The following is an 11,821-nucleotide window of genomic DNA, read 5'->3' as shown; positions in this document are numbered from 1 at the left end:
GGTTTTTTTAAAAGTCAAAAACATGTCTATGTTAAAAAGATTGGCTCATCTAATAGAGATACAAACCCAAGATTTCAAAGTATTTATAGATGGATTGGTCAAAAATATCTCCAAGGAGATCCAAGATGGCAAGGAAGAAGTCTCCAATAGGAATGATGGATCAATAACAGTGGCTGATGACAGCTTTAAACAAGGTGGAAAACCAACAGCAGAAGAGAAATCTGAAATTCATATCTTCAAGGAGATCCAAGATGCCAAGGAAGAAGTCTTTAACAGGAATGATGGATCAATAACAGTGGCTGATGACAGCTCTAACCAAGGTGGAAAACCAACAGTAGAAGAGAAATCTGAAATTCTGGAGACCGAAAATGGGATGCCGGAGTTCTGCAGCCCAGATAAGGACACCCTTTTAAAAAAGACATACAGCCATCTCAAAGCAACAGTGTACAAAAATCAATCAAAAGAAATATGGATCTGCAGTGAAAGTAACCGATTTAAAGGAGCTCTTTGGGGAAAAAAATGTATTGATACTGGAGTCCAGGAGGTGCAATGGCCTCAAGATTTATCGATGCATATTCTGTGGGAAAGAGTACAACTGCACTTTCTACGCCAAAGGCCAATGGGACAGAATATAAGTCTACGAGAACGACAAGATGTAGCAAGAATCGAGATGAGACCCCCTTAAGAAGACCGAAAGCTCATATTGTTTTATGTTTAACTAGAAAATAAGCCCGCTGCAGGCAAAATGCAGCGGGCGCTACGAGGGCACGCGATGAGGGCGTCAGGGCTGTGCGGCGGGGCTTTGGAAGTCCGGGAGGGGTGGGATCTCGCGGCCTACTTGGTTTCCTGGGGTGCGAGCGGCGGGCAAGCTGGAGGGCAGTAGGAAGTGGATGGGCTGCGGCTGGGAAGGTGGCTGGGCACTCACCGGGAAGCTGGCTGGGCAGACTGTGAGTGGCTGGATGTAGAAGCGCTGGAGGTGGGAAGCTTGGGCCGCGTGGTCGAGTGCGCTGCCGGCGGCGCTGGGTGGGCCGAAGTCTCCCCCACCGGCTGCTGCCGGTGGGCGGGTCCGGTGGGCGATTAGTGATGGGCGGCAGCGGGGCGTCCTGCGCGTGCGCGGGCGTCGGGAGCAGCCTCAGCCGGCGTCATGGGAGCTGGGCGGCTGGCGCTCCGTGGTGGGTCGGATCAGTGCCAGCGGCGGTCCCGAAGCATCCCCCGCCGGCCGCTGCTTGCTGCCTGGGCCGGGGGGCGATGTATTGTTAGTGGCAGCGGCGACCTGCAGCCTTGCAAGGCTTGGAGGTAATGGCGGCGGGCGGACGGCCGTGACGGAGCGCAGAGGGGGGCGGATCGGGAGGCGCTTTGTGGGCGGAGAGGATCGCTCACCAAAGCCGGGCCGGAGGGTCCCCGGGGAAGTGAGCCGCGCCACGCTCAGCCAGACGGCCGTCCCTGCGGGCTCCGACGCAGCTTGTCTCCCCGCCTGTCTGCGTCCTTTGACGGCAGCGGCTCCCAGCAGCTTCCTTTACTGCCCGTGGATACTGGTGGCGCTGGAGCTCTCCGCGTCGAAGCGGCCAGGCAGAGCGGCACATAGGCTGCAAGTGAGCCAGGCCGCCACCGCCACACGTGGGCCAAGAGGGCAGCGGGGGAGGAAAGGAGGGAGGCCGCGGCGGTTCCCTTTTGCAGGCGGCGCGGGATGGCGCTGTCGCTCGGGGGAGGTCCCGGGCTCGGTCAGTCGACAGCGTGAGACGGCGAGCTGCGTCAGGCCGGCCGTAAGGGAGCCCCCGGCAGCCGCGCTGTGCGCGGCTGCCGGGGACTCCCTTGCGGCCGGCCTGACACGTCGGAGGCGCTTCGCGCCTCCGACGCGCCAGGCCACCGGCAAAGGGAGCAAGTGCGAGCCGCGCTGCGCGCGGCTCGCAATTGCTGGGGCTGGGAATCATAGGGACCAATCGGCAGGCGCTGCGCGCCTGCCAATTGGTCCCTACGATTGTCTGTCCAGAGGAAGGGTCCAATTCGGACCCTTCCTCATCACGGACACATCCCGCCCTAGAACCCCTTAGCCTTTTATATAGTCCGTGGCGCCCGCGGCGCCACGGGCGGTTTAAAGATGTTATACTGTATTCTATATTTCTATTTTTATGAAAAAGGGGAAGCAGTGTCTCTTTCTCTCTTGTTTCTTGTTTCTTTTCCTTTGTAGGCATATAGGTAATATAATCATTAGTGTTGGAAATATAAAATGGGGTTCTCCCCCCTTATTTTTTCTTTCTTCTATTAGTGTATTGTTCTAGGGCCAAAGCCTACACTGACCTGTAGAAAATGTTTAATGTTAAGCTTTCAACTTAAATCTGAAAATATACCTGTCAGGATGGCTCTTAGAATGGGTCAAGTATAAATTGTTTTGTAGATGTATCAGAATTAAGGATAAGGAGAAGCTATAGAAGACTGAAAGCTTATATTGTTCTATGTTTAATGTTAAGCATTTAATCTAAACCTGGAAATCTTATTATTCTCTGTATTAACAACATATACTGTATCCTACATTGCTATTTTTATGAAAAAGGGGAAGCAGTGCCTTTTTTCTCTCTTGTTTCTTTTCCTTAGTAGGCATATAGGTAATATAATCGTTAGTGTTGGAAATATAAAATGGGGCTTTCCCCCCTTATTTTTTTTTATTGGTGTATTGTTATAGGGCCAAAGCTCATATTGATCTGTAGAAAATGCAAAGCTCTCAACTTATACCTGTCAGGATGGCTCTTAGAATGGGTCAAGTATAAATGGTTTTGTAGATGTATCTGTATTAAGGATAAGGAGAAATTATGAAATCCTTTTGTAATTTTTTTTCTTTGTACATCTTTAAGGCAAAGCCCTACTTTCCTCTCCCTTCATCAGGGTATTGATACAGGGCCAAAACTCATACTGTTCTATAAGAAATGTTTAATGTTAAGCATCTAACTTAAACCTAGAAATATCTGCCAGGATAGCTCTTAGATTGTATCAAGCAGTTAGCGTGAGGTCTACAATCTCTCAAGTAAGTTGATTAATAATAACTTTTCTTTTGTATATCTAAACAGGCCTTTTTTTAATGTAGTGGAAATGTGGATGGCTCTTAGACTCATGGCTCTTAGAGTTTTGGGCAAAAGTTTATATCACTGTGGAGTCAATGTGGGGTCGTATATTTTCAAATGATGATTATATTTTATTTTCTGCTTTTTGTATCAATAACTCGTGTTGCATCCTATATTTCTATCTTTATGAAAATAAAAAAATAATTACAATAAAAAAAACATTTGTAAGCATGATCTATAGTACTTTTATTTCAGTTCTCACATTACTGAGTTTGCTTGTAACTCGGGGGGGGGGGGTATGTGAGGCAGGGAGGGAAGATCTGGCCCTTCCTCCTGAGCCTTTTTTATAACCTTCAGGGAAAAGTGGTCAATAAATGAAATATTATCATTGCTGAAATAATAATTAAAAACTTTGGATGTGATGTAAGTGCATCAGAGGATACCCCTGTGGTAACTCCATATCATTTCCCCTGAACCTAAAAGACCTGGGGATGCTGTTCACTGGCCTGGCTTTCTAAGCTCAATATAGGCCTCTGTGACCCAGATCTCATACTGATCCCCTACCTGCCTGTTTTTGCATCTGCTAAAGACACTGTCCTCAGACTGCTCTAGCCCCCAGGCAGAGCAGAGAAGATGACTGGCAGCTATTTTATCTCTATTGCTAAACCACTGCAGGTACCAAATGCATGCAAGGAAGGGGGGGGGAGGCTTTTGGTTATATTATGTGAGAGCAATCACAGAACGCTCTTATGATGCAATAAGGAACTACAATTTTTTAAAATAAAATGTTGCACTTATCCTATGCCTATTTAAACATTTTTTGGCTTTGTGTGTATGTGTATGTGTGTGTGTGTGTCCATGACCTTTGTATAAAGTCTAGAGAGACTAGGGCTGAATCTGCACTAACTTTGTTTATTCCGTTGTGGATCCTGCTGAATCCAGATTGATTTGAACTTGGGTCTTTCTCTCTCTACCCCCTTCCCCATCTTTAAACCGCCCGGCGCTGCAGACTAAATAAAGCAGTAAAGGCTGGTGGGGAGGAGTTAGGGCGGGCTCTGTCCAGGATAAAAACTCAAAGGAGCGAATCAGGAGCCGCTTCGCGGCTCCTGATTCGTTCCTCCGAGTGTCAACCCTGGACCAAGGAGGCAATGGGGAGGCGTGCGAAGCGTGCCTCCCCATTGCCTCCTGGGCCGCCATTGCCTCCGCCTCGATGTGGGGAAAGGAGCAGGCGCGGCGGCCCTGCTCCTTTCCACCCGCACACCTGCCCAACTCTGCCTTCTTCCGGCCGCTGGAGTGGCCGGGAGAAGGCTGCCACTAACTCGCAACCTTCTGGCTTCGCCACTGCTGCAGCAACAGACTTCGGCCGTCCAAAATGGCGCTGCGGACTCCGACTCTGCCACCCAGCCGATGCACACTCACCGGCCGGCCGATGCCTCACACCCACCATGCCGAGCCACGTCGCCGCCCGCCTTGGAGCAGCCCGCGATCCACCACCACCTCACGAGCAATGAGGTGAGACAGACGGTAGGCCCACTTTCCATACTCAAACCCCAGCCCCGCCGAACCCTTCCCCAGACCGGGTGGGGGGGGGGAATCAGGAGAAATGCTTCTGCGGCCTCGCAGACCCGCCCCAAGCCATCTAGCGCCCATCTTATTTCGAAATAAAATGGGCTTTTTATCTAGTTGAAAAAGAAAAGTGTTTTGCACGTGGTTAGGGAAGCTCAGAAGGGGAAGGGGGAGCCAAGCACAGCAGGAGCCTCTTTCTTTCTTTTCTTGAAGGGGGGAAGGAGAGGATTGGAGAAGCAAAGAAGGAAGAAAAAAACCCAAGAGGCAAATTTCTACTGAAAGAAGTTTAGGTTTCTGGATCTTCTGCTGAGAAAAGTTAGGGCTTCCCCTTTAAGCCTGGAAACCAATCAGGGCTTCTCTACCATGGAGTTCAGCCCCAAATTCAAAACCAGCAGAGCTCCGCATGCTTTCTCAATCTGATTCTTCAAATATTGAGGGTTATATCCACTCTAGGATATTGAAGGATAAAGGTAGGGTCACTCCAGATCAATCATGCTTGTTGCAGAGGGAAAATTTAAATTGGACAAAATCGAAATGGAAATCACATTCAGTGGATATGGCAAGGACTGAATCGACCTGGGATTGGAATAAAAGCTCCGTGCAGATTCATCCCAGGTGTCTGGTATGGCAGGCAGCCTCCCCCTCCTGCTCTTTGGCTCCAAAGGAAGCAAAAAGGGGAGGACAGTAGAGGAGATAGATTTGTGAGTTGTGCAATGCCACAGCATTGCTTCTGGGTATGTACCTGATATTGTAGCATTGTGCAAAGGCATTCTCCAATGTCTTCATGCACCTTGAAGCTCCTGGGATTACACTGTGTGAGAACACAATAACTCCAGTCAATAGCTGGAAACTTTATTGTAGTTAGAATGCATGTGGTATTCCCCCATTACCTTTACTGCCACACTTAGCAGTAACTATGAGGGGACTTTCCAGCCCTTCTCTCGACTGCTGCTTGACCTCAATTGCCTGCAAGGGAAATTATTATTTCAATTTATTTTTCTTAAGTTTTTAAAAATGGCATCATGCTGATGACACACCACCAGATTACTATCATGATATTGATGAAACACTATAAGATTCAGTTAAAGCCACAGAGTTTTGAACAAATCTGAGAACACTGCATCAACATCACACCAGTGACATGATGGTATGTTTGTTTGCTGGAAGTCACATTGTTTAATTCCCCCCCCCCTCTCTGTCACTGCCTGGCAACCGTAAGCCATGCTGAGGCTCACTATTACCACTAAGTATGCTCTCAAACTTACCATTTCTCAGTATTTTAAGGCAGATTATATTTTGGCCCCCATTAGTGATCTTGGCACTGAGAACCTATCGATAAGCTTCCATTTCTGCACATTGTTAAAAATAGCGTTATGTCAGCCGAATGGCTTAACACTAAATATAATCACGCCTCCTGCCCCCTCCTCACCTTTCAATGTCTCACTCTTCTCTGCTGCCATTTCACGCTTCTTCCCCTCCACATGACTGCTTGAAATGGTGGAAGAGAGCGACACGGTTTTTACGCAACTCTCTTACACCTGTCAATCAAGCCAGGCAGCCAATCTCCTTTCTCTATGCTTCAAAGCAGTGGTCCCCAACCTTTTTATCACCGGGGACCACTCAGTGCCGGGGACCACTCACTGGGGACCACTCAACGCCTTTTACTGAGGCCCGGTGGGGGGGGCAGTTTACTCCTCTACTCTCACCCACTGCCCTAACGCTCTCTGATCGCTATGGTAATGTTTAAACATCCCTTCAAAATAAGATACAGACACGCCACAACAATGAACATAAGGAACATTTTATTTTCATGGAAATTTTAACTCATGACAATGACAAATCAATGGGAACCTTGAGCTTGTTTCTCTGCAACGAGATCTGGGAGTGCATCTGGGAGAGATGGGAGACAATGACACCCGAAGTGTGTTGTAAAGGGCCAGGGGGATGAAGTAAAGGGCAGGGGGGGGGAGAAGGCGTCCTTCGGGGCCCACCTCCAATTAGTCAAAGGACCACATGTGGTCCGCAGCCCACAGGTTGGGGATCACTATTTAAAGGACCTGAGATGCCCACTATTTTTTAAAATTCAATAGTTGAAATGCCTATGTATCTAATCTATACAAAGATTCACAGTGCTTCTTTATTGCCACCCCTTATGGAATCATGAGTCTTGCTTCTTTTAAAAATGAATCTCCCTCCAGATTGCGGGGGGGGGGGGGGACTTAGAAAGGCACGCTTTGTGCTACAACTTTGGGGGAAAAATTTTTTTGGCTTTGCCTGCACACTTTTATGCCTATTTGTTGCTCCAGGCAATTTGCTTTAAAAACAAAAACAAACTCCCATCCCCAGGAAAAGGAAGAGGGAAGCAGGTGCGAGGGTGGGACATTGGAGGTGGAGATAATGCGTCTTCGCCTCCATACATTTTTTTGCTGGTGGCCTGCTGATTGCTCTCCAGTAGCTACATAAGTTGGTGAATCTACTTTTGGTTTTAAAATGGAGGATGTAGCTGGCCATTTACTGCTGCATGTTGGCAACATCATATGGAGGGGCTGAAATATAATGACAATGAAAAGTATGGATTTCACTATTTTTAGGGTGCGTAAATCCTTTCAGTATTTACAGGAGAACAGTTTGGAGATCACTTGGTCTATAAATAATGAGAGTATTGATTAGTGGCATGTGATAATATTTGGCAGTATTTGATAGCTGAAATGTAATTGTGTACTCTGACGTGTGTGATAATATCCAGTACTATTTACTATTTGAATTGTTATGAATTTTCATATTGAATAAAATAAAGCCATCAAGTAAGATGCCAATATATCTAGAACATTCACATTTGAATTCTGAGGCAAACACTTCATGTTTAAATGTGGAGGTACAAATACCAAATTATGAAATTCCTTATACAAAAACAGAATGGCAAAAATTGAAAAACTGACTAGTGTAAAGTATGAAAATATTTTATTTCAGCTCTATGACACAATAAATAAGAAAGCACTTCAGTCTAGTAGAGGACGACATGTTTATTAAAAACAGTTTCCATTTGAAAACATTGGTAATACATGAAGAGCTGCTTTATAATATAAGAACTCAAAGAGGTGGGAGAAGAAAGGGGAGAGGGGAGAAAGGGGAGTGGGTAAAGAGCCCTCAGAAAGACAGGGATAAAGAAAACAAGAATCAAATATCCACAGCAACTTTCTACAGAAGTCAAATCTTAGGGCTGGCACAGATGTGTAAACAGTGTCAGATCCTTTACTCCCCCCCCCTCCAAATGGCTCTGTGTCTCATTTTCACTAGACCACTTGTGCAATCCTATGCACACTTATTTGAGATTAAATTCACTGAATGCAATGGAAATTATTTTAGAGCAAACTTGCATAGGGTAGCACAATATAGGACATAAAAATTACTCCCTATCTATAATGAAAGAATAAGGCAGGGGTGAAACATACCCAGACTGCCAGTGTAGCAAGTAATCTGGGAAAGTAAAACTTCAGGGAAAGAGAAAGGATGAGGCAAGAGATGGGAGTGTGCTGAGACATAGTCAATCAACTGTGAAACCAAGCTCAGACTGAAGAAGAAGCCATCTGCTATGAAAGACATCTTTTCTCCAAAGCAGGCACTGAAAAGGAAGGTAGCTTCCAGTCCCAAGAGAAGTTAAGTTCCTAGTGGCCACTTCTTCAGAAGCCTGCAGCATAGGAGATATATGGATTTGGAATCCAACCTTAAATCACTGCTTGCCAAGCAATGTTCAGAGTAACACTGAACACTACCACATAACATTTCTGCATGTAGGACATTCGAAGGCAAAAGGATCCTGTACTTTTGAGATTTTGCTTTTAAAATAGTTTGTCATGTAACTATATCTTGTCATAAACTTACACCTGCCATAATGTTGGTTTATTTATTGCAGTTTAATCTTTACTTTCCTCTGAGGAGCTTTGTGATGAACATAGTTCTGTGCCCCTTACCATTTAACCATCACAACAACTCTGTGAGGTGGTAGGCTTCGAGATAGCAATTGGCCCAAGTTCCCCGGTGAGCTTTATGGCTGAATATAATCTGAAACTAGACTTCCTTGGTCTAAGTGTTTAACTAGATAAGATACTTGATCATCTCCCCACACAACCTTTTAAATATGAAATAGCAGCCATACGGTGAACTCTTTGGATTGTCATTCTTCTTCTGCATGTTTGTCTATAGACATGGACAAGGGTCAAATCTGACTGTCAGAACCAGGCAGGGCTGGAACAGAATCCCCCACCACCACCAAATTAAGTCGCAGGCTGAATTAGGGGGACTGCGTTTGACTGCTATTTTTACTTTTAAACAGATGAGTAGCTCCCTTTGCAGATCAACTAAAATCTCATCTAGTTAGGGCCTAAGTTTGCATATATTCTGGCTTTCAGGTTAGAATGAACTCTCTTTAGCACAATGATTGAAGATATTCTAATCATACTCCATCAAATCCAATTTATGACACTGAAATTGGCACTGTCCATTCAATAGCCACAGCACTGCTCCCTTATTCCTCAAAGCGTTCCACTGTCAAATATATGTCATTTCCATATAGAAGCAAAGGAATGCATGGCTGTACACTTGGGACTGAAGCAAGTCTAGCTAGGGGGAGAAAAGCATGATTATGCATTCAGAGGAGCAAATTGAAAGGTGCTCATAAAAATATTATGATGGAACTGAGAATAACATTACAATATTACTGGGCCATCTTCATACACGTTTCATCTTCTTTCTGTCCATAAGGTCTATATTAGTCAAGAGATCTGGGACATAAATGGCTTCATATATAATCTATACAGATGAGAGAACATTGCGTACTCTTCTTTAGCACCAGTTCTTTTGTGTTTGGGCTCCCACAGTCCAGACACTCGGAATACTAACACTTGTGGAGCTAGATTTTTAAAAAAAGGATTGAAGGAAAAAAGAAAAAGCAGCAGCATGCATCTGGCACTTGGAAGGCAAACTGACATTTGCTTGTTGGGATCTTTTGGGATTGCAGCTTAACAAACTGACTTTTCGAGAGTTTCAAGAATGAGACTGTCCTGGTAATAATAAAGTCTTAAATTAATAAAAAAAACCCTATTGTTTCAAAAAGAAATATAATTTGCATCATGCACATTATAACCCTTGCAAGCAAAAAAAAAAAATTGCCAAATAACAAACCACTGTTTCAAAATCCCTGTCATGTCTCATCGATGCTCCATCGTCATTGCAGTCAATGGAGATACAGGAGAAGGACAATTAAAATGCAACTACGGAAATGCATGTTGCAATGAAATGGGCCTATTAGATACACAGAAAACAATATTTCAATGTGGGTTAGAATGAGGGAGAGTGTGGTCCGTGATTTGTTATGCTGCAACTATTTTTATTTTGCAAGGTTTATAACAATACAATCTTACAAACACGAAATGATATCCTGGCCTGTCCTTTTCAGCTTGTTGCCACACTGGTTAAATGTAAAAAGATTTGTTCCTTGATGCTAAAAGATCAGTGCGATTTCCATAGATCATTCTGGAACTAAGCATGACACGTCTCTTTGGTTAGGGAAACAAAAGACATTACTGAATGCTGTAGACTTCAAGATTAGTGGGTGTGAGAGAGGGAGAGCTGTTAGGAGCCACTTTAACAGGAACAGACTTTTTACCTCCACAAAAGTATTAAATACGCTTTTGGAATCATATCAGTTGCCCAAAATAAGATTAAAGTTGTCCATTTATTAAGTTCCTTTGTGCTAAAATCACCCAGCCCATTGAAAAAGCCACACCCTTTGAAACTGTCAGTCTTCACAGATGTTCACAGCTGGCCTCATAACTTTAGTGCACTCACGACAGTCATTCTATGCTTTTCACTCAAGGCAGAATACTGTCCCTACCGTCAGCTGTGAGGTAATTGGGTATTATTGGGTTTCAGATACCACCAAATTTAGCAGTTACACATTTGTTTCTAGTTCATTGATTTCAATAGTGCAGTGGTCTTTACTGCGGGATTTCTCTGTGTGGTTATCTATGTGGTTTTCTTCTTGCTCCACTTGAACAGGTATGTGATGCTGGAAGGTTTTTGCTGATGCTGGACCACGGATCTCATTCATGCCCTTCACACAGCCATTTCTTTGGTAAGCCATGATCTGGTGGATGCTGATAGGCTTTGTTTCACAGATCAAAGGCATCTATAAACAAATCAGCAAGATACAGATAATGGTGTTATAATTTAGATAAAAGTGTGGCAATCCAAATATCTCTCTTACATGCCACCGTTCCAAAATACCATTTTTGAGCCCTCTCTATCCTGACTTCCACCTGGTGGAACGAGCTCCCAGAGGAGATCAGGGTCCAAATGGAACGAAAACAGTTCCACAGGGCCTGCAAATGGGAACTCTTCTGTCAGGCATTTGATTGAGGTTGAGCAGGACCAACAATACCCATTAGGCCCCTGAACCTCCCTCCCAGGAATACATGCACCTGACTCGAACCATGGACCTGTTTGATTGTTGTTCTGTTGAACTGTTATTCTTCTGTTGTTGTTATTGTCATTACCATTGCTGCTGTTTCTATTCGATGTAAAAAACTGAGTTTGATGTATAGTTCCTTTATGTTTCATGTGAACTGCCCTGAACCTCAGGGGAGGGTGGTATACAAATGTGATAAACAAACAAACAAACCATCATTGTCATCATCATCATATACCATAATCATCATAACTTCATAAGAGCACTATATAAAACACCAGGTGCACTGGCTAGTTACTCACTTCTTTAAAAAGGAGGTGATTGGTCTTGAGTGGGAGATATTTGACCAATAGGATCTTCCCAGCAACAATACTGCCTTTTTTCTATTGGTAGAATATCCACCATTCAGGGCCAATAGAAAAGCTTCTATATCCCCTCCACGGTTTTAAAACACAGCAGGACTCAGGCTTCTAACAGGTTGGGACTCAGTTCTGGAAGTCACATGAGCAGGGTGCCCTCCAGGCATGAGAAAGAACTTGTAAATTGCCACTGTGTGGGGTCAAACCAACCCATCTGGGATTGGGAATTCCTCTCTTAACACCCTTAACAAAGTTAAATAAGTGCACCCTGTTGATGCTCCTTAATTCCTCCTCTGGTTAGGTGGCTACGAGGATTCAATTGCTTTGAAAACGCCTCTCTTCCTGCTCCCAAGCAGGAGCCAGATAGCCCACTG

General features: G+C 44.8%; 1 protein-coding gene across 6 annotated transcripts in view; it reads right to left on the bottom strand.

Moving 5' to 3' along the window:
- Nucleotides 1-7,566: 7,566 nt before the first annotated feature.
- Nucleotides 7,567-11,821, bottom strand: part of SLC1A7 (solute carrier family 1 member 7) — a 78,550-nt gene continuing 74,295 nt past the window's right edge. For all 6 annotated transcript variants that reach the window (XM_077333697.1, XM_077333693.1, XM_077333695.1 and 3 more), the window contains one exon: nt 7,567-10,809. In XM_077333697.1, the coding sequence (XP_077189812.1) occupies nt 10,573-10,809 (237 nt within the window). In that variant the 3' untranslated portion in view covers nt 7,567-10,572. The remainder of the gene's footprint in view (nt 10,810-11,821) is intronic.

The sequence above is a fragment of the Paroedura picta genome, chromosome 4 (assembly GCF_049243985.1).
Source record: "Paroedura picta isolate Pp20150507F chromosome 4, Ppicta_v3.0, whole genome shotgun sequence".
Lineage (NCBI taxonomy): Eukaryota > Metazoa > Chordata > Lepidosauria > Squamata > Gekkonidae > Paroedura > Paroedura picta.
This window is presented reverse-complemented; position numbering and strand designations above follow the sequence as displayed.